The 27,002-nt window shown below is 52.6% G+C and overlaps 1 protein-coding gene across 1 annotated transcript in view; it reads right to left on the minus strand.

The window, feature by feature from the left end:
• Positions 1-737: 737 nt before the first annotated feature.
• LOC133343873 (EGF-like repeat and discoidin I-like domain-containing protein 3) overlaps positions 738-27,002 on the minus strand; it is a 44,318-nt gene continuing 18,053 nt past the window's right edge. Inside the window, exons 3-11 of the mRNA XM_061553818.1 lie at positions 20,214-20,345; positions 13,570-13,701; positions 10,606-10,719; positions 9,772-9,953; positions 9,331-9,486; positions 8,049-8,193; positions 5,699-5,883; positions 4,830-4,985; positions 738-4,028 (exon numbers count right to left, since the gene is read on the minus strand). Coding sequence (XP_061409802.1) covers positions 3,885-4,028; positions 4,830-4,985; positions 5,699-5,883; positions 8,049-8,193; positions 9,331-9,486; positions 9,772-9,953; positions 10,606-10,719; positions 13,570-13,701; positions 20,214-20,345 — 1,346 coding nt within the window. The 3' untranslated portion in view covers positions 738-3,884. The remainder of the gene's footprint in view (positions 4,029-4,829; positions 4,986-5,698; positions 5,884-8,048; positions 8,194-9,330; positions 9,487-9,771; positions 9,954-10,605; positions 10,720-13,569; positions 13,702-20,213; positions 20,346-27,002) is intronic.

Genomic DNA, 27,002 nt, shown 5'->3' on the forward strand with positions numbered 1-27,002 from the left:
AAAATGTTGTATTTTTATTATTTTATTATTTCCCTTCTACATGACTTTACCGAAAGAACCAAGAAGACACGTAGAAGGGAAATAATAAAATGTTTTATTATTTTATTTTATTATTTCCCTTCTACGTGACTTTAGCGAAAGAACCAAGAAGACGAAACCCACAGTTCCTTTACGCCACAGACCCACACGCGAGTTCACAAACCCCATTCTCTCATTTGACATTTTCTCTCCTCCACGTACGTACGGTGTGAACTTACTTCACACCGTACGTAGCCAACCGTTCTAACTCGGTGGCGCTCGAAACTCCATTCATAGAGTAAAATAAAACACTATATATATGTTTTTATATTTTACCAGGTAAGGCCCACTGAGCTATGTAGCGCTTTTCAGAAGCGACCTTGCCACAAATGATAGCTCAACGAAGTGGCTTATCACGTGTGATTGTATAGCAGCCACATACTATAAACGCTTGTTTATAAATGTGGAGGGAAAAACCGGAGGACCCGGAGAAAAATCCACGCGACCACGGGGAGAGAGACACGCAAACTCGAACTATACAGGCATCAGGGTCGAGATCGAACCCACGACATCCTGTATACCAGGCAAGGTAGTTAACATCTCGCCACCGTGGCGCCCTCCATTCACTTACACAGAGCTCTGTGAATCTCCATTCACCTCTGTCGAGCACCACGAACCTCTATTCACACTTCAGGAGTTCTTCTCAATTTTGTGCATAATCACTTCTGCGTGGTGTTCCACGGAATGCTTTATTATCAGTTGTACAAACACTATAATTGTAATTCATTATTTGTGCTTATACGCTATATTGTACTTATCAAAATACAAAGCCTGATACAATGAGGTGATAATATTGGCTCCCAAGTCATTACATCTCTTACAACAAAGTATATTGTTCATCATTATCATCATCATCATCCATTAACTTGGTCGTTTATTAATTTCATGTTCATTATTCAATTACGGTGATCCAATAACTTATCAAATTAATTTGCCCATTTAATATATCATGCAAAAGTTCACTTGTGCATTAACTCCTTCATTCATCCATCGAGTGATTTATGCATCACTCGGTCTGCATTATAAAAAAAAATCTGGCCTACAAAGATAAAGACGCCACGGCGTGTCTGTATGTGTGGATATAATAATTATCATTTCAGGAAGCAGAAGTACATTTAAGGTGGCAAGGCCAGCTGAGAGGGGCTAATGCCACCCACATCAGAGCTAAGCCAGTGTTAGGGAATGCGTACCCAACCCGAACCCCCCTTAGCAATGAATATTTGTTCTGCCGATTGGACCAGTATCCAGGATCACTGGCTCACCTTCCAAATAATTGTACCCCCTTTATTTTCGCATTGAAAGACTATACCCATGCAAATTCTGAACTGAAACGCCACGGTACAAACGCCGCTTTGCAGACGAAATTCGTGAAACAGATGCTCAACCCTCCTGGCTATTTTTTTTACATTCCTCGAAGAGACGCTGGTGGAACCATCCATCGCATCCGAGCACCAACAGGCCGATGCACGCATCTCCTTCATGAATGGGAAATGAAAGATGGGCCACAGTAGTGCGATTTGTGGCCGTGCAACCACAACTGTGGCCCATGTGGTAAAGCACTGTAGCCTCCGCTCGCTGAACAGAGGAATATCAAAACGATACAAACTCTTGTCTCCTGAAGAAGCCCTCTCGTGGCTCGCTGACCTCGACATTGGCCTTTAGACCCTGCACATATTGCCATACGCAACAAAAACAATTGTTGCTCAGTCTTCTTACGGTGTATTCTTGTATTTAATCTTGTCCTCGTCAATGTAATAATAATGATAATAACGACACCTTTAGCGCCATACCACGACTTGCCAAGTCGTGGCAAGCCGTGGCAACCGTAACTCCTGTCATTCCCTCGGGGGGGGGGGGGGAGGGGGTGGGGGCGGAAATAAGTAGGGGCGACACAAATATTACCATCGGGGAAACAATTTTTCGGGGAACCAATATACATTGACGCAGCTTGACCTGAGATGCTGGGTTCAAATCCGAGCAACCGCCTGTGATTAAACTGCCTTCTCGAGTGCCGTGAGTCGATGGTCTCAGCCCGGCCACCAATAGCGGCGAGGAAAAATCATCGCGCCAAAATTTGCGCTCAAAAAACACGTTTTTGTTGACTCCAGATGTAGTTCTGCGGAGAGAGTATCTCTGCCACAGCGGGGTGCACCGCTGGCTGCACGAGACCCGAATGGAATTTCTTCGTCTCTGAAATCTGAAATGGTGCCACTTTCACGCTTGAAATCGGGGGGGTGGGGAGATACGTATGTATGTACTTTGAACTTCTTTCGCGTCGTACGTAGCCGAAGCGAGCGTGCTAATCGTGAGTAAGAGTCATGCCTTGGCGGTAGACGTCCATCACGTGTTTCGTTTGTGTCAACATGCCCTGACGTCCACCTGTGATTTGGTGCGTGCGCATGCGGCTCGAGCCGTCCGCTGCGTGTGACGTCGGCGGCACGGAGCGCGACCTCTGGGGTGGAAAAACACAAAACCCGGCCCCCGTTGTGGCTCCGTTGTATGGTGAGAAGACAAAAATGTGTAACATAATTCTGTTGTCCACACATGCGCAGAACAGAGTCTGCGTTTGGGTTTTGAATTGTAACGGTTCCACATTCGTGCTGCTGATGTTCGAAGCAACAACATGTTTTATTTAGAGTAATGTCAACAGAGCTTTCATGACTCCCACCGACAAACGCAACATTGCCTGTGTTCCCACCGAGCAAATGGACTTTCTGAAGCCCCACCAGCAGCAAATCAAATTGTGAACTCGCGTGGCACTTCATTATCGGTGTGTGGATGTTTTGCTGTTGACGGGCTGGCATTGACCGAAGCCGCAGGGATGCCAATGCCAGTTCTGTGAGAGTGAAAGTGTCGAAAACTCAAAGAGGCTACACGAACTTTTACGATTGCTCGGCAGGCAAACGGTTGCAAAGCTTCACGGGCATGGTAATGCAAGTTGGCGTGGTCAGGTCGTTGCCGAAGCCCATGAGTGTTTATTTTAATTGAAGCGGCAACTTGCTCCTTCCTGTATCCCCCTGCACTCCGCTGTCCTCCACGCGCGCGCTCAAGTGCCCTCTCGAGGAAACAAGGGGGGTCGGTGATGGCGGCGGTGGTCACGGGTTTTCGAGGCGCAACCCAACGGCAGCTTCAGCTCGGGATTTATGCGACACTCACGCGCGCACGCACACATGCACACACGCACGCACGCGCTCTTTCACTGGGCGAACGGTTGGCGCGTGAAGAATTTGGGGAAGTTGCCTTTAACTCGGAGACTGCGTCGGTCTCTCCGGCTGCAAGGGAAGTTGCTGTGGCCAATTCAACTGCTGCACTCTAAAATAAATAAGGGCGAGGCACCTCGACCTGAAAATGGTTCACTCCCTGGCTTGCCTCTGTGGCATGCTGAGTGTCAGGGGGACACGAGGTGGCCACTTCGTGGTAGTGCAGCAAGTAGTTTGTTGATCTGGGTACTTCTGCTTCCTCCCACAGTCAAGACACCCAGTCAGGAATCGGGGCCCAACATCTCGGGAAAGGAGAAGAGCCTCGTCAACAAATTCTGAGGCTCACCGGGAGTATTTCCTGCATAAATCATTGACCGCGATAACGAGTTAAGTTTTACAAACGCACGCGGCACCCACTCCCCCCACCGCACCATGCAAAAATGTGGACCCCCGCATATCTCCCGCCCTGCCGATACATTGTTTTCCCCCGGTGTCAGTTAAATTCACTTGGGCTGGGGTAGAGGGGACGAGGAGGCTGCTTGGGAAGATGAGAAGGAAGAGGAGGAGGTGGTGGCTTGCCGATTGGCGGAGCTCGAATGTCCCAGCTCACTCGTCGCAGCCCAGGATTTCGACGCGCAGTGTGATGCGGTTGAACCACGCCGTGGGCAGGATGCGCACGTACCGCGCCCAGAACGGCGACTCGAACATGTTCTTCTTGTGCGTGTTGTTGTCGTAGTTGCCGGCAAAGATCTGCGACGTGAAACAGGCGTGCCGGGTTAACGTACGCCGCACGAGGTTGTGCGGAATAACTTGATAGCCACAATATCTCATTATCCACGGAAATTAGGATTTGTCAAGAGTAGGTGGAGGCAAAGCGTTCCACTCACGGATCGCAATGGGGCGCTGCAGAGGTTTGCAGTTTCAGCCCAGCGGCCGCCCTGGTAAATTCTGAATGAACCGTCAATACTACACGGCGTCTGCCCTGCAGCGTGTGCCGGTGTTATCATCCAAATCTGCCTCGTTGGAAATATCTCGCACACGTTGCGAACAAATCGCATGGCGACATCGCCCCGTCCTGCTGCAGGATTGATGCCCATTTGCAGGCCGGCACTGCGTCCACTTACCGCCGGACCAAGACAGCTCCTGCTACGGTCCCCTTGGCTAGATTGCAGCAGGGCACTGGAATGGTTTGCGATGAGCTGCAAACACGCTCTGCGTGTATGCACGTTAAACTTCCTTCGCACCCTACGTAGCCACCCGCGCTAATCGCAGGTACGGGGGAAGGACAACAAACTAAACACAAAGATCAGTTCGATCTAGATTTAAAATTGCATCGATCCAGTGGCTTCCTAATAATGGAAGGAAGAGCATTCCAGATGGCCACGGAAGCGCATCTGCAAGCGCGCGACGCGGTGACCATCTTTGTTCGATGGCCGGCCAAAAGCCGCCGCCGCTGCTGCTACTGCTTATGCTCCTCGACGCGGTGCTGCTCCGAGTCGAAGCGAGCGCCTCGCACTCCGCCACGCATTCCACATCGCCGCTTCCACCCACCTTGGGGCGCCCGCTCGCCCTGTCCTTGTAGAGGGTCCAGCTCTTGCCGTCGTCGCTGTGCGCCACCTTGTAGGCGCGCACGAACTGCACGGTGCCGAGGTCTCGCGCTCCCTGCGTCACCACGCCCGACACTCGCCGCGGCCGCAGCAGGTCCACCTGGCGTGGCGGGGTGAGCGGATAGCGCCGGTTAGAGGCCGTGTCGTTGAGGCCCCGTGGTCCGCCAACGGCGAGTCGGTGCACGGCGGGGGAGGAGGGGTTTTCTCACCGGTTATTCACCGTGCCGTGCCGGAACCAAACCGCATGGTGGGACTTCTGAATAGGGTTACATTTTCTATTTTACCGGGTAAAGCCCGCTGAGCTATATATACCTCTTTTTTTCAGAAGCTACCTGGCCACAAATGACAGCCCAACGAAGTGGCTTATCACACGGATATTTCTATCAGCCAAATACTCCAAACGCACATTGATTCTAAATGTGGAGGGAAAAACCGAAGAAAAATCCATACGGCCACGGGAGAACACGCAAACTTCAAATATACAGCAGGCATCAGGGTTGGGATCGAACCCACAACCTCCTGTATACAAGGCGAGGAAGTTAACATCTCGCCACCAGGTTCAAAGCCAAGCAGGGCCAGGGGCGAACACGCGGCTTCGCCGTGTCATTTACGAACGCACTCCTCAACTTGCTCAATGCGTGCGGCGTTGGCGGCACGGCTCCTGTTCCTCCGCAGTGGAAAAAGAAAAGCAAGCCGGGCCCTCCTGAGCTACGCTGTAACTGACTACGCAGCCCGACTGTGAAAGCCTTGCACATTGGTATGACCGGAGGGCCTGGAGAAAACCCCACATGGACACGGGGAGAGAGACGGTACCTGCAGCCACTGCTGCTCGTTGCAGCTGGCGGGGGTCCAGGCGTTAACTCTGCCTGTGGCGTCGAGCCGGGCAAAGTGCGGCTCCCAGCCCCAGAAGTCGAGGCCCAGGGTGTGGAACACTCCGGACGACGTCATCTGCTTGTCCTTGATCCTCCCGTCTTTCACACCCAGTGGCTCTGAGCAGCCTGGGGTTGGTGGGTGGTTGGATGAGTGGTTGGGTGGGTGTTTGGGTGGGTGTGTGTTTGGTTGGGTCGATCGGTAGGTTTGGGTGGTCGACGGACGGACAGTCGGGCACCAAGTAGAGATTTACAAATTAGGATTACATTATTTAGATATCATGTTGATTATTAACAAAAGTAAGTGGACCAAAGCAAGACACGTAATTAGAAACTAACGACGGATCGGCAGCCATAAGTCAGAGAGTACGTCCACCTGGGAAAAGGAACTCGTATGCATGAACTCTGGGGGATAGGTGTCAGCTTGGAGAGGCCTTCATCCAGCCAGGGACAATCATGGCTGACGATAATTTCCACACGCTTCTCTGTGCCCTAACTGATTCTAAACTTGGATTGTACCCCCCCCCCCCCAAGTCTACAATCTAATTTGTGAAACGGCCGAACGTTGGGCCTGCGCTTTACATGTCACACAGCGCGCGGTCCAAAAAAGGGAATGTGAAGCCACGGGAGAGGGGGTGCTGCTCTTACGGACGGGACGGGCGATTGCATCTGAGCAATGACACAGGAAAAACCAAGGATCTTCAAGAGTCAAAAGTTTGCAATGCGCTGCATCACCGGATCAAGCAGCCAAAGCTGCCTTTTGGCCATTTAATCACCGCGATAAGAGATAATCTGTCTTCCACGCCTCGGAAGTTTAAAATGATGCGCCCTTTTGTGCGGATCTGGCCATGAAAGGGAAATGACACCCCTTTGTTTTGCTCATTCTACTGCGACCTGCTTCGGAGCTTCAACTATGCAAGCAAAGTTGTAAGCAAAGCGATTGACTGTTACACCGGTCCGTGAAGACACAGGAGGGTGGTGTAGATTGCAACGCCGTCAATCCTCCCTGCGAGGCGGCTGGCGGCAGCTGTACGCGCCGATAAGACGCTCGCCGGATCGGCGAGATGAGCCGACATTGGCAATCCCCCCCCTCCCCCGCGCCCCCCCTCCCCCTGTCCGCCCCTCCAGCCACCTCTACACCGGTGCCCCACATCTCCCGCGAGTGCCACTGTAAAAACCTCGCTGCTCTCGCTCGCTCGCTCTACGCTCCAGCGACTCATCCTGCTTTCTCTAATCGCGCCTGTCCCGTTACGCACGCACGCACGCACGCCCTCCCTCCCTTGCATACCTCCCTCCCTCTCCTCCATCCCTCCCTCGCTCCCTTTTCCCCCCTCGCTCCCATTTCATGGGTCCTGTCTGCACTGAGGGTGATAGGGAACAAAGACGGTCGGAAAAGCCGGTGTTTTTTTTTCCATTTGTTCCAAAATTGGTTCACGTGATAATTGACACGCGGCCACAAAGTTTACCCTATGCATGGAAAAGGTGATTTCCATCAGAAAAGGAGTAGTTAACGAATGGGAATTTCTAGTCTGACTATCGATGTATAATTGCGATGCTGGAAAGGCATAATAGAGGGCATGGTTGTTAAACCTGTGAAGCTGGAGACGAGGATTGTAACATTTCAACCATCCCAGTGATGCCATGAATTGTTACGATTCGATGGTGCAACTCAATTCAATAACCCATTATTCCTTCGTCCCATTTTTAGTGTCCCAATTGTTTTTTAGCTTTTTTTTTTTTCCGTCTCGTTTGTACGGCGTTTCTTCGATTCGTTAGCTTCGTTTGCCTAAACGTGACGTCGGCGAAGCGATGCGTGTCGATTGTAAACGCGTGCGCATCTCCAACGATGTAGGCCGAGGCGTCTTGGCGGCGCTTGAGCCGGTCACGTGACACAAACGCCTGCCCACCAATCACAGCCACTCGCTCACCCACCCGCCCACATCCCCTAGGTCTAAAGGGGTCACGGCCGGGCCCCCCAAGCCGACCTGCCACTGTTCATCTCCACTTCCCCTACCTCCCCACCTCCCCCTTCATCGTAAGCCTGGCGCCCAGTGCCCTACAGCCTACGGACTCCGGTGCAGTTACACCGCCTGCACACTCGATAGCTCCACCACGGTCAGGCGATGTCAACGCTCCAGGTAAAGTCTCCCCGAGTCTCCGAGACTAATCTCGCGCGAGGATTCTGCTACTTTTGACAAGTTCAGCCGTTGTTTTTGCTTCACGTGCGGCAGCAAACTGGAAGAACCCCACGCTCGCTCTGTGTGCCACGCATTCCTCGATGGCCGTACACTCACCGGTGAGCTCACACCCCAGCAGCTCCATGCGCAGGGTGCAGCGGTTGTGGCAGATCGTGGGCAGCAGGCGCACGTAGCGGCTCGTGATGGACGGGCTGAGGGCCGTCACGCGCGGCGTCGAGTTGTCCCAGTTTCCGGGAAAAATCTGCGAGGGACGCGACCACGACGAGCGCGGTTCTCGTGATTCGAGCCACGTGGTCGTGGTGGGGGGGAGGGGTGCTGCCGTGATGTCATTTTTAAAGACGTTAAACTTCACGGCGTTACGATGTTCGTGATGTCGGTGTCCCGTAACTTTGTAATTGAATGTCACATTTTGATAGTACTATTATCGCGTTAAAAAGTCCTTAAAACTGTACTTGCCTCTACACAATCCTCCCGTAAAGCGTCCTGATCATTGCAACTTTACGATCAATAATGCTCATAACGGGCATTCTGTCAGAAAATTATGACGTCATATTGAGAAAGGTTGTAAGAACTTGGTGAGGTGGAGAGGGGGGAGAAATCGAATTGTAAAATTAATTTATGTGCTGTGACATCGCGGGATGTCACTATGCACTGCCGGCGCTAGAGGGTCACGGCGTGCGGTGTAACGACATTGCGGACACCACGAGGGTGTGGGTGTAGTACCGCCCCTAGAGGGGCCCGGTGAGCGCTGATTGATAGCGCTGGATGGCACCACGCTCGGCGTGCAGTGCCAGCCCCTACAGGACAGGGTGTGGGAGTGCCGGCCGCAGGAATGAGGTTACTAAAGGCCATGGCACTCTGGTTGACCCGAGAGGACACGCGACCAATTAAGCCTACAAAGGGCCCCAAGTGGGGGCTAGGGGTGGTCACGTGGTCGGGAGCCAGATCCTTCCCGAGGTTTCTGGAAGGTGGTCGTGGCCAAGGGCGGAGCCAGCCACGCCACAGAGAATATAAGCCGGGTTCCCAGAGGGACCAGGGTTGTTGTTGTTGTTCATCCTGAAGAAACCTTCGTCTACGTTCTCCGTTCAACGAATCTCCAACATGTGGACCTGGACCCAAGCTGTTGGTCCCGGTCCGTAGTAGCAGTTACGTTGTAACTAGTGTAGTTAGCCTGGTGCTCACCACCATAGGTTGTTATTCTGTTAAGGGGCAGTTATCCCATGTGTTGGGAGTTAAATAAACGTGTTGCCTCCAAGTCAACGTCTGCGACTCAGTCGAACTCACTACATATGCACTCCGCTCCCTCACACCGCTCACCCACTGGGCTGGGGGAGGGGCGGTGGTGCAGGCAGGGGGGACGGTTCACCGACTCACTGACCCTGTCCTTGGTGGAGCGCGCCTCGCGGTATCCGCTCCACGTCTTGCCGTCGTCACTGAATGCGAGCATGAACTTCTTGATGTACTCGGCGCTGCCCATGCGACGCGCGCCCTGCGTCGCCACGCCGCTCACGCGCATCGTGCGGCCCAGGTCCACCTGCGACGAGGACGAGCAACGATCGCGCGTTTCAATCGGAAGCGACCTGGCCACAGACGATAGCTCGAAGAAGTGGTTGTTCACGTGGAAGTTTGTCGCAGCCAAATACTCTAAACGCACGTTGATTCTAAATGTGGAGGGAAAAACCGGAGAAGAATCCACGCGACAACGGAGAGAGAACACGCAAACTCTCAAATGTACAGCCGGCGTCAGGGGTCGGGATCAAACCCACAACCTCCTGCATACCGGGAGAGGTAGTTAACATCTCGCCCGGGGTGAAGTTACCTGGATCCAGGCTGACCTATCCTGATCGTCGGGAGTCCACGCGTTCACCAGACCGTTGCGGTTGAGGCGCGCGTAGAAGGGGAACCACTTCTGCAGACCAAACATGCCGCTGTACATGGAGGAGGCGGAGATCTGGTAGCTCTTGATACCACCCCCTTCCATCCCCAGCGGTGCCCCGCAGCCTGCGAGGGGCGAGAGAGTTCAGAAAGTGGGAAACGTCGACGCGGCACCAGGCTCGTTGCGCGGCAATGGTGTCCGTCGCTTTGCCGCGTGAGGCCCACGCTGAGCCCACGCGCCTCTCATCAGTTGCTTCTCCACTGGGGTTGCGCTGCAATTTGCAGCACCACGTTTTGGAATAACCTTCGTCTTCCTCCCTCGGCCATCGTGTAAATCTTCCTTTAAAAAAAATATATCCTGAAGCGGAAGATTAGCGCTGGATAATGATCACATTTGCAAATGGGATTTGTTACTTTTTCGTTACCTGTTTATTGATAGTTCAATGTCAATGTGCCATTGTACTGAGGGACCACTACTGCTGTGTGGTGGTGTCTTGGTGTGGTCTGGGACTGTTTTGTTGTTGTTTTGCTGCCTTGCCAAATTTTGATCAATCGGGCTTATATAATGAAAGTGTTTATGATTTACTTATATTTCGTGACTTGCTTGCCATTACCTCTATTTCACATTGTTTGCTGTTGTAACTCGCTGACCCGCCCATACTGGACATCCGTGAAACAAACATCAGCTTCACAGCTCATCGGATTCCTCCAGTCTAAATAAAACAATTCTGATTCCGATTCAACTCGGTGCTGGTGCGCGTGCACGTGGGATACTCACGCAGCTGGCAGTTCTTGCCGGTGTAGTCGGCCGGGCAGTCGCAGGTGTAGTCCCCTTTGAGGTCTCGGCAGATGCCACCATTCTGACACGGCCTGTCGAGACACTCGTCGATGTCTTGACGGGACACCGAGAGAAACGCGCGTTAGTTTGAACACAGCTCCCCCTACCCCGGCACTGGCCACGCATACTGCTCTAATGATGCTCCTGGCAGTGGCGTCGCGTGGTTGGCATGGTACTATCGTGATTACACTATTGTGGTTGGCATGGTACCATCGTGATTACATTATTGTGGTTGGCATGGTACCATCGTGATTGGACTATTGTGGTTGGCAGGGACCATTGTGGTTGGCATGGGTCATTGTGGTTGGCATGGGTCATTGTGGTTGGCATGGACCATCGTGGTTGGCATGGGCCATCATGGTTTGTCCATCATGGTTGGCATGAACCATCGTAGTTGGCATGAACCATCGTGGTTGGCATGGTACCATCGTGATTGGACTATTATGGTTGGCATGAACCATTGTGGTTGGCATGGACCATTATGGTTGGCATGGACCATTGTGATTGGCATGGCCCATTGTGGTTGGCATGGACCATTGTGGTTGGCATGGACCATTGTGGTTGGCATGGGCCATCATGGTTTGTCCATCGTGGTTGGCATGGACCATTGTGGTTGGCATGGGCCATTGTGGTTGGCATGGGCCATTGTGGTTGGACCATTGTGGTTGGCATGGACCATTGTGGTTGGACCATTGTGGTTGGACCATTGTGGTTGGCATGGACCATCATGGTTTGTCCATCGTGGTTGGCATGGACCATTGTGGTTGGCATAGACCATCGTAGTTGGCATGAACCATCGTAGTTGGCATGAACCATTATAGTTGGCATGGGCCATTGTGCGAGGAATTAAATGGGGCCCCCTTGTCCGATGCCACCACCAGCCCCCTCTTTGTAGGCTGGCCCCATGTGCCTGAGTGGACATTTGCGCTGCCTGCACATGTGTGGAGGCTGTGCAAACTGGTCGTATGTATGTATGTTGAGCTTTTTCACACCGTACGTAGCCAATCGTCCTAATAGGAGCTGCCAATTGTCCGGTTGAGCCAATGGTAAGTCAAACAATTGCTCGCGTTTCTGGAGCGTGAAGTACGTTTTTGGGTGTTCGTGTTGTCTGTTTAGTGCCAGTCACTGTTAGCAGCAGATTAATTAAACGTGCAAATAATAAAACAATCGTCAGCGTTCTCATTAGTGCTGCGTGGGTATATTGAAGGGCTATTGTCTGAAACATTAGCCCACTGCTTTGGCATGTTTGCTGAAGTTTTAATGATGAACATAATGCGTTTCTTGATGTACTTAAACAGCTCTGTCAACCCAGTGTGCCCGATTTTTTTAAAACAAAGAACTTAACTGGGATTAAAGACTGAGTTTAAGCTGATGTGACGTGGCATAATTTACTTGGACGTGAGGTGGAAAATAATCTAAAATCCTGAGCGTATAACTTTTTCTCAGCAATATGGGCTCGCCAATTAGTCCACTAAAACAAGCACACAATGATGAGGAGCGCAGACTCCTTGTCATTGATGCAGAGATTTCCTGAGATCCATGCCTCGCCAATCTCTTCCAAAGATGACCCATGCCGAAAGAAATGTGGCAAAATGGGTTCAAGCGAGCCCGACTCTGCCGGTGAGAGCCTCAATGTTGAAGACGGTGCACAGAGTTGGCTTGTTTTGAACCAGCGCTGCTCATAAAATGCACTCCCAGAGAATGGCTGTGCAGCCGATGGGTTGTGTAAAAATATACATTTACTTATTACAAATATGTAAAAGGAGGCGTTATCATGTCTTGCAAGCTCCAGCAGCAAAAGGGCCGCTTTGCTTCGATGTGCCTCAGGCGGGGGAATGGAAACACAGGAATGTGTATCGGGCTATGTGGATCACATCGCTAATGGTTGGAACAAATCAGCCTCAGTGATCCCACGTACTGCCATATTTTTTAGTCATGGTTCCATTCTGAAGTAGATTATGTTTTTCACTTTTTACCATCTGATCGGTATTAATTGTGCTTTGTCTGTCGTTTTGAGCAATTGTGCAGCCCAAAATACAACGCGAGCATATCATTTTGCACGTGATTTACATACGCGTTAAATCGTAGATCCTGACACGTCGTTTTGATGGATTAATTGTTTGTGAAAACAATTATTACAACCTATGAACGGATGCAGTCTCACACCCCGAGTGTGTAGCCTCACCGACTGATCAAACCCATCCCAAAAAACCCTCAAAATTCCCAGAAACACTTAGAAACCTACTGACCCCTTGTACCTCAGCGCAGCGCTGGCGTTGGCTTAGCGCAGGGGTACCATACATTGTCCTACCGAGGGCCAAACAGGACTTTCAAATACCTTAGGCGGGCCGTGCATTTAACTCAACTCAACAACAACCGCCATTCGCCACTAAGTAGCGGTGATGTCACCACGACGCTTGTGCCAGGCCATGTGCACCTTGAGGCCACGTGAAGTGTCGAACGCCCGCTGGCAGGAGGTCACGGGGCAGACCCAGGTGCCACAGGTCGACTGACTGAGATGGCCGAGATGACTGGCTGATGCACCACCTGTGCCCCCTACTGTGCCAACTTGCTGTGCTTTAGCCACCCGGCGCTCCGCTCGTTATCCATTAATAATGTAGGAAATAGCGTGCGTCTCGACCGAATGTGAGGGGGCCCTTGCGGTGACATAAGCGACTTGAGTGCACTACAATTAGAAACACCGCGTTGTTGCCAGGTCTTAAAAAATAATCCCCCCTAGAACCCGATTAGTGCGGCCAAGATGCTCTGGCGGTGACATCAAATGATCGTTTGCGTGGGACGTTTGGAAGTGGTCGGTACGAAGTGAAAGCAGTGGGCCATGTGACACGCGGGCCCGTGAGCCGTGAGTTCGGCCGTCGCGGCGAGTGCAGCGCCACCACCCACTGTCTGTGCAGAGTCGGCCCTTGAAGCCCCTCGGGCACGTGCAGTGGAACTCCTCGTCGATGGAGTCTCCGCGCACCTCGAGCGACGCCTCGCACTGCCCGCCGTTGTGGCACGGCCTCGAGCTGCAGGGCCCTGCGAGTGAGGGGAGAAGGGTCAGTGATGGGAACCCCACGAGAGACAAAGATCTCCCCGTAGAGCCTCAACAGACTCAGTTTAACACGTGTGAGGCTTTCGCGACCAATATTATTCATGATCAACGTTTTTGGGTTTAGATCGCGTTATTTATAAATGTGTCGTAACCTTCCACCACCCGACACGGCCAATCAGTAAAAAAGTGTCACGTGACACTTTTTTACTGATTGGCCCGTGACACTTTTTTACTGATTGGCCGTGTCGGGTGGTGGAGGGTTACGACACATTTATAAATAACGCGATCTAAACCAAAAAACGTTGATTATGAGCCTTAACAAACTGTTGGGGCAAGTGCTATTAGCAAGTAACCTGGTGTGGTGAGTGCCAAGCCTGGACGTCTTTGTGTCTCCAATACGGATATTTACAGACTGCATTAGGTATATAATTAAAGGTTGGATCGACCGAAGAGAGTACTCAGAAATGGTTGTGATATCACTCGCCACTTATACTTGGCTGTGGCCTGGAATCGAACAACACGGTGCCCTGAATTCACTACGCTAATGCTTCCTAAACACGTGTCACACACGTGTCACACACACACAGACAAAAATCCCCCGTGTAGCCTTAACAGACGGCTGGGGCATTTGCTGTTAGCGAGTAGCACCTTCGAAGACTGGCACGGCACACGAGGGTATGGGTGGTCAGCACCACGCCTGGCCGCCTTTGTCTCCCCAGTTGGCGATGTTTACACACCGTACCAGGTACTCATTTGAGGCCGAGTGGACCTAGGGGAGGCGCAAGGACCGGTTCAGATAATCGTCACCTGGTGTAGGCGGGAATCGAACTCTGGCGGCTGGGGTTCGTAGCGCGGGATCGCGATGCGAGCCAGTCTGGAAGACTGAGTCCTTAACATGATTCGACGAGTGACGTTAACAGGCGCACAGTAAGCGGGAAATTCCAAATTCGGGCAGCGCAGAACAAAGAACCCAATTGGAACCGTTCGCCCGACATTGACCCGACGTTTCACGTTTGCTGGGAAGCGGGCGGCGTGGACGTCGTCGCTACGCGTAAGGAACGGGCAGTGCCCACTTTGCGCGCACACGGGATGCTGCGTGTACAGTTTCCCTCCGTTTAATCCAGTCGGCTGTAATCCTTCTTCTCATCACTTAGCCCTCTAAGCTATCGGAGGATTCAAGGAAGCAGGTTATTTCCCCCCACTGTGTAAGCTTTATAAATATAGCATTAAACCCGAGACCATGGCTATTTATTTTGTATTCATAAATGTCTTCCGTGAGGTTACGGCGGTAAATCATGCGCACAGTGTAATACGCACTTTTTGCAAGTCAATAAATATCGCTTGGGCATGTGGTGATATTGGTCTGTCTTTGGAATGTGGAATTTCCACCGCTGGCCTACAGCTGCCGATGGAACGTGAGCAGCACCCAGAGATGCCCGTGCCGAAGGACATGCTTCCAGTGGCCATAACAAAGAGGGTTTTTTTTTGGGGGGGGGGGGGGGTTCGATCGCGTGAATATAAACGCGTCGTTAAACTCGCCGCCACCCGACGCGTGAACTCGGCAAGGTTTGCCACGGAAACAAAACGTGACGATTCGTGACGAGTTGAGCACACCGGTCGTGTGTCGGAGAGTTAAACCCACCGCACTCACGATTTGAGCGCGACGTTCAGCTCGCGATGACAACGGCCAGCTTCATCAGAATTGTGACGAAGTCTTCCTCTCTCGGTGGATGCTTCCATCGTGTCTCCTCTAAACTGTTGCTCGCTTCGAAACGAATGGGTTGCTGGCGGCATTTGCAGTAACAATGAGTTTCACCAAGCTCTGGGCAACAGAAGCAGAAATCCCAGAAGAACCGGTTTCCCCCCCCACGGGTTGAGTGACAGAAGCGAGTGTGTAATGCGTGTATCTTGAACTTCCTTCGCGCCGGACATAGCCAACTGTGCCAATCGGAGGTGCCGGCGGGGAAGGACAACAAACTAGACGCAACAAGAAGTTCTCAATAAATTGAGTTTCAATCTAGATTATTTAAAAGTGCACAGCTCCAGTGGCTTCCTAATACATATCGGAAGGAAGAGCGTTCCAGACGGCCGCAGAAGCGCATCTGAAAGCGCGCGATAGCGGTGACCGTCTTTGTTCGACGGCCAGCTAAAAGCCACCGCCGCTGTTGAAAGGATGGTGACCGGAGTTGTTCGCGTGATGGTTTACTCTGCTCCTTGATGACTCTGCTGCACAGTCCGCGTAGTCAACTCTACACTGACCGATGCAGCGTCGTCGTGCTCCAGGCCCGTGTAGCCAGTGGAGTCCCACCCCAGGTTTCCTTGCCAGCACGTCCTCCCACAGGTGCATTCAATTCTGTCTTCCGCTTTCCGCATTGTCCCCCCCCCCTGTCGTTTCATCACACACGCCACGTCAACTGCGCCCCACGTGACCAAATCACCCGGAATGGTGAGCAGAGTTGAGCCTGGATAGCCACCACGCAGCCTGGGTTGTTGAAGCGGCTGCTGTGTGGCTAGCCGGCAGGCAGCAGAGGGCATTAGAGCAAAAGTCATTGCTGTGCCGTACTTTGAATGCTCAAGTCCTTGCCGCCCGCCTTCACCAAACTGCACTGGCGCGCGTGATGACATTACGGTCAAGCATCCCTCACGCTGCCTGCCAAGGGGAGAGGACCCAACATCCGGTGGCTTTACACGTGCACACATGTCACCTGTAGTTACGACAACCCGATATGGAGCTCGCTGTCCAACTGACCTGGAGCCACTCCACATCCGTGGGCCAGTGCAGTCTCACGGGCCGATACAATCCTTCCCCTCGAATTCAACAATGTAAGTGACAACCCGCAAGCTTATTACGTGAACATTGAAAAGACGAATATATAATCATCTCCTAGCTAGCCAGCCTAATCTCCGAACTATCCAGCAGGGCTAGCAAACGAGAACAAAGCAAAGCTTAGCATGATCAAGAAACGTGAAATACTTTGGAGTGCAACTTTGATCGTGTCGCTTGGTGTAGGCCGCTTGGCGTTTTGGGTCTGTGCTCAGCAACCCTGATACAAAAAAAAACGTAAACCTGGTAGTAAACATCTTGAAGAGTTATTATAAAACTAAAGATCAATTACTCCAACAGATCCCATTTATATAATTCAGGTTCACACAGCGTTGTTGCTGTGGGAACCCATATAAGGAACATACACTTTGGCTTGGTGCCAGAGTCAAGTTTCAGAATTGTGAATAATGCCCATGGAAGCGAGAACAATGTGTTCTCACACTGGCCGTCATTCCGTTTTTACAAGCGGTAATGTTTTCACCTCCCCTCTCAGGATGATATAAACTCGTGAACCGAACGTCAAACGAAACGCCTAAGTGCCTTTTTGCACGAACCGGCAACAATAACGTGCAACGGACGCCTGTTGGCTGAGCTGAGCTAGTGGTGGAAATTCCGCATTCTCATGCCACGGGGGGGGGGGTCTATCCAGAGCATGGCCAATGTGTTCCAACAAAGCGGTACTCACTGTGATCCCTCCCCACCATCAGGATGTAGCACACGGAATCAACTGTGGACAAGGAGCTCGGAGACGTCTGACTGCGAGCTCGATCCAAGATTTGACCTCGCCTGGTATGCAGGAGGTCATGTGTTCGATCCCGAGCCTGACCCCTGTATATATTTGGATTTGTCGTGTTTCTCTCCCCATGGGTTCGCATTGGTATTTCTCAGGGTCCTCTGATTTTTTTCTCTCCACATTTAGAATCAACGTGCGTTTTAGAGTATTTGGCTGCTAGAAATGTCCACGTGATAAGCCACTCTGTTGAGCTGTCATCCGTGGCCAAGTGATGTGGCCAAACGATAGATTGCCTGGTAAAATAAAAAAAAACTGTTTAGTTTTAGGTTGTAACCTGCCATATTCAACCGTAAAAAGGGCCGAGACAAAACACGCGGATGGCACAGATACATTTGAAACTAAATTAAATGAAACACAAGTGAAAGGAAATGTTTTGAGTCCGGTATTAAAACGACCGATTGTCACAGCTGAGCGGACTTCAGTTGGCAGAGACCGTTCCAGGTCACCGGGGCTGCAGATGGAAAACCCCACTCTGCCCCCCTAAGCTGAGTGGATTTCACACGGAGCAGCAGCAGCAGCAACAGTAGGTCCATAGCACTTTACAGATGCGCATCTGTCGCTGTCTGGAATGCTCTCCTTTTTTCCGATATTAGGAAGCCACTGGAGCTATGCACTTCTAAATCTCGGTTGAAAACGTATTTCTTCTCAGCTGCTATTTGTGTTTAGTTTTTAGCCTTTCCCACGCATCTACGATTAGCGCGGTTGGCTATGTACAGCGTGAAAGAAGTTCAATATACATACAATATTGCTAAAGCATCGTGCCGTTAGTAATTCCGTGTGGCGTTTAACGTTTCTTATCGGTTTAGTTTCGTCCACATTGATGGCAGCTGTTCCCAGCCTGGACCGACAACGCTGAGTGTCACATCGGCTCCTGTACTGGAGGAGCAGCTGTTGGTGGACGGAGTGAACTGAAACACTTCCTGACAAACTGGTGCCAGTGCCTCGGGCACGGGGGGTGGCAAGGGGATTTGGCGGCAGGAGTTGGAGGTTGCCCAGCAATTCCAGCAACAAACACTCAAAAGAGACCCGCGGGTGATTTTCCCTGCATTGCAGTTCAAAGGTAGCGGTGCGTGTGTGGACACGCGAGGGATGTGCGGTGAGAGCCCGGGCATCGTTAGCGCGGGGCTTGTCGGGGCGTACGACCGGTGGCAGCTTTCGTCCGGAAGAGCGACGTCGCTGCGATGGAGCGAGCGCGTGAAAGAGTCGCTAAGCTTTGATTAAGTATCACCCGCGGGCGTTGCACGGCCAACTGCTTGAAAGGTTTGGGCGAATCGGGCGCTTGAACACGCAAATGAAAAGAGTTGCACTAACTTCATAGGAAGCGATAATATTCTAATGCCCACATGGCATGCACGGTAAAGCTGGACTTGCAATCCGAAGGGCGTCGCTTCAATGCCACTCCGCAGGTGGCAGCGGCAGCAGCAGCAGGGGAAATATTGGGACAAGTTTTTTTAAAGAATTTCCCTCCACCGCCGTCAACCCAGCAGCAAAAAAGGGGAACACCAGAGAGTCGAGCTTCAAAGCTGACTGATCGGCGTGGAAGAGAAGGCCAATGCACCCTCCCACAGAGGCTCTCTCGAGCTCCCTCTAGTGCAGGGGTCGGCCACCAAAATAACAAGAAGAGCCATTGTTTTAGAATTCTGTAACAAAAAAAAACCTCAACATTTCAAGAGCCGCAATGCACGTGATGAATCCGAGGTGGCGGTGGTCCTCAATACACGACGTCACGGAGCAGCTCATGAACAGCCGCATGCCGCTCCGGGGGCCGCAGGATGCCGACCCCCCCCCCCCCCGGCTCCAGCGGACGCCCGTCTGTCACCGCCGGCGTGTGCGTCCGCCTTCGCTCGCTCCGTGTGGCGTGCGATGCACCCACATTGGCAAGTCGCTCCGTTGACAAACAAAGCGCCCGAGTACAAGTCTGTCGGCTCCTTTGTCTCGCCGCCGTTGTCATGAGCGGTCGACCGCCCCCACCCCACTCACATCGCCCCTCCCGGCCGCTGCAGTTGATGAAGGGGCTTCATCTGCGCGGTGCCTTCCATTGTTCACGCGGGGCAGGGGACGGTCCTTTGTGCATTGGTGGAGCCAAAATCCCACGGCGAGGGGAAGCCTCGCGTGGATGGGGATGCTCATGCAGCTGATGCGAGGGATGGCGATCCGTTGCGCGATCCATCATCAGCATCGGCCGCGATGAATGCACAGCTGGATGAAGGCCGCCCCAAACCGTCGCCACCTCCCACGGCTCTGCGATGCAACAATGCAACCCTAACCCTGCACGTAAACTAATTTCATCGTTCCATCTCCTAATTTCACGTGCTCTGAGATGTGATCCATCCCTCGACTGCCACTCCATCATTACTAGTGGGGGCGGGGGGGGGTTAATATACTCACAACTACATTCATGTTCATGGGCAGCATTGTGTCCTCGAATGTACACCGCAGTAAAAAAAAAAGATGCTGCTCGGTGCAAATGAAAGCCAAGAGAGAGCCCCAACGCATTTCGCACGCAACGATCTTGACGGAACACTTCATCAGTGACGCGATAGAATTTCAGGAAAAGTTACAAAACCAACAAAATGAAAAGTGAGGATTGGCTCGGTGGCGTTGGCACGTCGCCGTTTTCATCGTTGTGGCATCATCGTCGTCATAATCATGGCACGGTTGTCGTGGCGTTGTCAAAGTGGCAACGTCGTCATGTCGAGTCATCGTCGTCATCGTCGTCATTGTCGTAATCGTCGTCGTCATTGTCGTCATCGTCGTCGTCATCGTCATTGTCGTCATCGTCGTGGCATCGTCGTCATGTCGAATCGTTGTCGTCATCGTCGCCTTCGTCATCACGGCAGTGACGTCATGTCGCGTCATCGCCGCCGCCACCGTCGTACCTTCCTGGCAGAGATCTCCCTTGAACCCGGGCGCGCACGAGCAGCGGAACGGCTCCTCCAGCGAGTCCCCGCGCCCCATCGCCTGCACCTCGCACTTGCCGCCGTTGTGGCACGGGCTCCGGCTGCAGGGTCCTGACCATCGGCGACACGACAGCAGACGCGAGGAGCCGTTACCACGCGCCGCACACGCGGGCACAAAGACAAAAGATCCCTCGTGTAGCCTCAACAGACTGTTGGGGCAAGTGCCGTTAGCAAGCAAAAGCTACGAAGGCTGGCACGGCACACGACGGGGTAGGGGTCTAGCACCAGGTCCAGCCGTCTTTGTCTCTCCAGTGGCGATGTTAACACACAGCACCAGGTACTCGTTTGAGGCAGAGTCGACCTAGGGGAGACCCGTAATTGGTTCAGATAATCGTCACCGGTGTTGGTGGCCTTGAGCAGGAAAGCGAACCCGGGTGGCCGGGTTCGTAGCGCAGCGTGGTGCTAACCGCTGCGCCACCGCTCCTCCACACACGTGCGCGTGGCCGCCAGCTTCCGAGATGATGAAAAGGTAGAAGGCAAAGATGCAGCCCTGCAACTGCTTGCTCGTGGCACTGCTGGCAGAAAGGGCCCTCCACTCGAGGCGGATCTACAGAGCCCCTCGAAAGGGCGTTTTGGCCTACTCTTCCACGCTGGCCAGAACATCTTGGATGGGCCGGGAGCACCCACACTTTACCCCACCACACGCGGCCTGCCGATCAACGCTGCTGTGCCCGATTTATCAGAATCAGAATTTATTTATTCTGGAGGAATTCGATGAACAGTTAAACACTGTATCACAAATATCTAGTAGGCAGGAGATGTTAACTACCTCACCTGGTATACAGGAGGCCGGGGGTTCAATCCCGACCCAGACGCCTGCTGTATATCTGGATTTTGCCTGTCTCTCTCCCCGTGGTCGCGTGGATTTTATCCTCCGGGCCCTCCGCTTCCCCCCCCCCCCACATTTAGAAACCTGCGTTTAGAGTATTCGGCCGCTGTAAAAATGTTCACGCGCGATGATAAGCCGCTTGGTCGAGCGATCGATCGCGAGTGGTGGCCAGGCCGCTTCCCAAAAAGAGCTGCACAGTAAGCTCAGTGGGGCCTTATCTGCTCCAAATAACTAAACATTGTTTTCGTTTTACACAAGAAAACACAGCAGGCTCACCTCGTGCCCCCCCTTCCCCCCCCGGTTTTTGTTGCTGCACCTCTCGCTTTTTCATGATTCCTTTGAGTGGTCCCTGGCTGCTATCGTGATGGGGAACGGTGTGGGGGTGGGGGGCGGGCGGCGGGCGGCGGGGGGGGCCCTGTCACCCAACTTCCAGCCCTTGGCTCTCATCCGCTGGACGTTATTTGTGCCGCTTGGGTCGTCGTCGTCGTAAAGGTTCTCAGCGTTTCAATCGCCGTTTGTGCTGATGCGTCCGCTTTTATCGGGAGGGGTGGGGAGTGGCAGGCATGAATTAAAAATGAGGCTTTACAGATATAAATCTAAAAGCCCGCCCCCCCCTCTCCCCCCCCCCCCCCCCCCCCGGCGAGTCAAAGTTGAGTTACCGCGCTCTCTCCAAGTCGGCGTTTCCGCGTATCAATGTTTTTATGTTCGTTTCAAAACAAAAGAAATAAAATAAGTATCAATGTTTTATACGTCGTAAGTTTGTAAAATGTGCGGCTGCCCGCGTGTGCCAGCTCCCCCCCCCCCCTCCACCGCTCTCTCCGTCTCTGCGAAGCGAGCGAATTTGTTTTTGCGAACGTGATCGAGTTGAACCGGAATGACCTTTTTGGATGACAGGCTCCGACACGTCGTGCTATTTACGCTCCACCTGCCGGGAGATTCTTCAGCTCCCGAAGCTTCCGCAGTTCTCCAACGAAGAAGCCTCCCCCGGCACGTGCAGCGACAACCTCGGGCATCGTGCCCAACGGCACGACCCGAGAGCTCACGCGGCGGCGTTGGGAGGATGAAAGATATTGTTCGGTTGATCCTGCCTTCAGGGATTAAAAGCGTTTGCATGGGGATGCGTGAAGTTATCCAACTTTCGGGACTGCAACAAAGCCCTAGGCCCTATTTAATGTGGTGTTGTGTGATGTGATTTTTTTTTTAAGGATGATAAGAAGGACGCACTCATATATGTATTACTCATCTACTAATATGCTGAATGCGAACGATAGTGTTGTTAATCACTGCAGGATGAAGACCCCCGTGTCGGTCACAAGGATGGTTTGGCCATACTTCACCACGAAACGTCGGACATCGTACGGAACAATGTGCCGTGTATACCCAAAAATCACACCACAGAATTTGGCGTGGTCCCATTTTTTCCATATGCAGCCCTCAACAGTGCCGTGCTTAATACGAGCCCGCCTGCCTCCATGCAGCCTCGGAGGCTAAAGCACGGGGAGTCTTTGTCTAATGCATCGCTGGCGCTTGTGCAGCTGCGTGCACGCGGATGTCTGTGCACACGTGCACGCGGATCGTGCGTGCGTGTGTGCGCATGTGTGTGCGTGTGTGCACAATTGCGCGCGTCGTTCCGCCACCGCAGCAGCGGTGCTGCTTTGACGCCCATTGGTCTCATCGGGCGGCGGGCGATGATTGATGTGAAGGATGCGCGTGCACGCGCGTGCGCGCGCTTATTCAACAGCCGGCCCCCGGGGGGGTGTGGGTGGGGGGGAGCACTGACATTGACCGGTGACGCTGCCCTACGCGGGCGCTCGGTGCACGGCGCCTGCGCCTTGGATCCGCTCAAGCTCCGTGCGGTTTTTTTTGGTCGCGCGATCTCCAACCCCGCGGCCGGTTTCCTCCCGCCGCGCGCCCTCCGAATGCATTCCCAGCTCCTGATAATTCACAGCCTCCGCATCAGGCCGGAAGGCGGCGGGGGCAGCGGCGGCGATGATGAGAAACACGTTAAGGCGCCATTCCGCTTGTGCGTTTTTTTCTAAACGTTGATCTCTCGCCGCAGCCTCAACCAGCGCCCCCCCCCCGCAGCAAACACGTTAGATGGAATGTTCCCAGCGAGGCTTACCGAGCGTTGGCAATTGTCAGCGGTTGATAACAGAGCGTGCCATTGTGCGTTTGCAGGGGTGATATATTGCTCTCTGCTGAACACAATCGTGGCAATGTAGCGTAAGCCAAAGGGGCTTTGTTTTGTAAATACTAATAACGATAAGAAGAGGAAAAAACGCCAATTATTTACTCGGAGAAGCCTCACTGAACCGCAGTACTTTTTTCAGAAGGGTCCTTCATTGGGATGTTTTGGCGAGTTTCGCGACTGAGGATTTGGCGTCGTGGTTGGAGGACCAACGGAGTACCCGGAGAGAACCCAGCATGGATACACAGAGGAGTAATACTCGGCACAACCATTTCCTGGCCACATCTTGCAACCCAGCTCCTACAACACCTGGCAAGCCTTGTTAAACCTTGTCAACCATCCAAGTACAATCCAGACGCAACCCCGCTGAGCTTCTGAAGTCTGATGATCGACCGCATTTAGGAACACTTTGGTCACAGGCTTCGTGTGGATTAGCAGGGGTGATGTGAACCCCGTTATATATAAGATATATAAACTAATTTCTTCAACGTGATTCGATGTATGTATCTTGGGCTTAAGAATACGTGTCTCAATGAAATGATGCAACATTACGCCCACAATGCATTTCTTCCCCAACTTATTTAATTTTGACGTGAAGGTCACGTGAGGTTTCTTGACCTTGAAGGCTTTCGGTTTGGCGTTTTAATGGGCTTTCCCAAAACGTTTGTGGCCATTGGACAAGCAATGGCGGGTGGTTCATGTGGTCGGATGTTGCTGCGCTTTAACCCCTAACCACACCACTGTGGTCACATTACCCAGTGACGGAGACTCGTCGAGGAGGAAACCCACGCAATGTCAACTGTTTTTTTGTTTGTTTAACCAGCCCTTTGTTAAACCACTTCTGTATGAAGGCCTCGCCAATGCCATCTGAGTCACGGGGGTTCTTTGATCATACATCCCCCCCCCACGCTGATCACTGTGGCTTGGTCAAAAGGTGGAGGCCCCAAAGCGGCTCTGTAATTTTAACCCCCGCCGCCGATGTTAGCCGTGGCTGGGAATCGAACGCAGTCGGTCAGGTTCACAGTGAAGTGCGCTAACCGTTGCACCATGACTAACACCCCCAAAATCGTATTGTTATGAATACTGCTTGTATAACATGGCCATCCACCTGCGAAGGAGAATGTACCCAGACCCCCTCTTCAATGCTTGTTTGAACTGAACCTGTTTACTTTAGACCTCATTCCTGGCTCGTTGAACTCCGTTCTCATGAATGTCATAATAAAGAGAGTTGGGAAGTGAGGTCACGCATCCAGAGACCTTAACTTTGACCCCTTGGACACCCACTTCTCTCTGTTCTCAAACAAGCCAGTGAAATGTTGACTATGTAAGCTCTCGCCACTTCCACGATGAGCTGTGACACGTTGAACCCCCCCCCCCTCCCCCGCCTTGTAACGCTGAGTCACGGCTGCGAACGCAGGGCTGGACTTTTCTGCGGTTTTAAAACAGGGCTACTTCTTTGGCCTCTGAGGCTCCACATAAAAAAACAAAGACACATCGTGGACAGAAGAACATCCCACAACACCACGAGAGGGGAGAACTGCATGCGATCGCAATGTCGTGAGTGGCGTACGATTACGCAACTCTTAAAGTCATGGTGAACGCTTTCAGATTTGCCAGGACCAACTACCTCAATTAATAAGATGTCTTCGAAAAAGCCAGGGCAGGCGGCAACCCTCTGTTTGATAGCCAATCCAAACTCTTGACGTTGTTTTACGATCCCACTGGTGACATTTATTGTCACCTTTTAAGCCACGGAAAAAAGAAAGAAACCGCAGTCTCCATCCATAGACCAATGAGTAAGTAGCAGGGCGACGCTCATCTCCATCAACAGCAGCACTGAACCAATCGTGGAAATTCCACATTCCCATGGCAAGTAACGTTCCGTCCGTAGGATAGCCACTTTAAAAATGTCCACTAAGTTTTGGTTTTTGGTTTTTAATTCAGCTGAGTTGACTCGCAGCCAGGACCTGAGCCTTCCCACCACCGTTTTTCGATCGTCAGCCCAGCGCCTCTGACCACAGCACTGCCCCCTTGTGCGGGGCAACCGGGAAGCGAAACAAAATGATGGCAATCGCGTGGCTTGCGCTGCGGGTAGCGCTCGAGTAGCGCTCGAGTAGCGCTCGAGTAGCGCTCGAGTAGCGCTGCGCGGGGCTGGGAGGCTTCAACGAAGCGGTGGCGACGACGGCGGCGCCACCCTCCGTCATCCGCATTCGGCTTCGATGCCAAATGCGGCCACGGAAACATCTGGCGCCGACGCGCGAGAAAAATCCAGCGCCCCGGAAATGTCTTTTTTTCACTTTGCGGGGGCGCTTTAACGTCTCCACCCCCACCACCACCCACACCCCCAAAAAAAAAGAAAAGTCACACCCTGCCCCCCCTGTTGACGCAGCACTCGACTTGAACAAAATAAATAAACAAGCAAAAATAAAACAACGGCGCCGTTCAAACAATTATAATCCCTCCGCCAAACTGGTCACGCGGCGCCAGGGGGTGAGCTCCACGTGACGAGCACGACGGCCGCGTCGCGGTGGCCACGGGTGGCATCGCAGGCGGCGAGCGCGACGGCGGCTCGTGGTCGCAGTGCCGCAACGCTCCGCTCCTCCTCCTCACCCCCCTCTCTCTCTCTCTGTCTCTCCGTGCGAATCGTCGTGCGGTCGTTCGCTCCGAGCCCCCAAATAGCGTCGCCCGGTGGGGTGGGGTGGGGGAGTGGGAGACGTTAGAAAAACGACGTGGATAAAAATACATAAATTGCAGTCTGTGGTGAAATTTATGCCCGTTGCGTACACTGCGTCCAGCCATGGATCCGTGTTTATTCAACGAGTAACGGCCGTGCCTCTGGAGGATGGCGTTGGGAGGGCCGGGCGAGCGCTTTGAGAAAAACATGAGCAGAGAACTCCGGCCATTCCGTGCCTCCACATCTCTTGTCTTACCAGACCGATGCTGTCTAGCGGCATAAGTTTAACCGAGCAAACCGCGGAGCAATTTTTGGGATCGGGGGTTTTTTCCGTAAACAGCGGACGGTGAGTTTAAAAACCGAAACGGTGTTCGGTGAGGGCGAACGGTGTGGGGTGGTGGGAATGAATTTGGCTAGGGATAATGAACCAAAAAATCCTCAAGTGACAAAGAAAGCACTGTTCACAACAACAACAACAACCGACCGATGACGACGGGCGTTCTCTTACGGCTTAAGAGGGATTTGCGGTGCCAAAGCTGGCGAGATAAACACAAGTCACGGCGGTTCGGTGAAATAGGTCGTGTGATCAGATTCGAGCTCTTGTCTTGCGACCCGATCGCCCACAAACAAATCCTATTACCCACGGGAGCCGAAGGTCTCCACAAAAAATAAAACCTCATTAATCCCCTGACCTTTTATTTCTATTATTCGCACATTTTTCGCGAATAGGTGAAGTCACGCGACAAATTCACCCCGCTGCTGCTTTCTCCGGATGAAAAGATTCTCCAGCAAGAGAGAGGCACCTCAAACTTGTGCTGGGTGTCCCCCCCCCCCCTCCCGTTACCCTTCCCTATCCACACACTCACACACCTACCGGATTATAGGACGTACCCCAAACTTTTTGCTTTCAAACGCTGAGGGCAGGGGCGGTTTCTTCATTAGGGCGATTGGGCGACGTACCACCAATGTCATTCAACCACAGAGTCACGCTAGCCGTCACTGTGCCTCTGGATATAG

The sequence above is a fragment of the Lethenteron reissneri genome, chromosome 18 (assembly GCF_015708825.2).
Source record: "Lethenteron reissneri isolate LAM-NWPU_2019-01 chromosome 18, ASM1570882v1, whole genome shotgun sequence".
Taxonomy (NCBI): Eukaryota; Metazoa; Chordata; class Hyperoartia; order Petromyzontiformes; family Petromyzontidae; genus Lethenteron; species Lethenteron reissneri.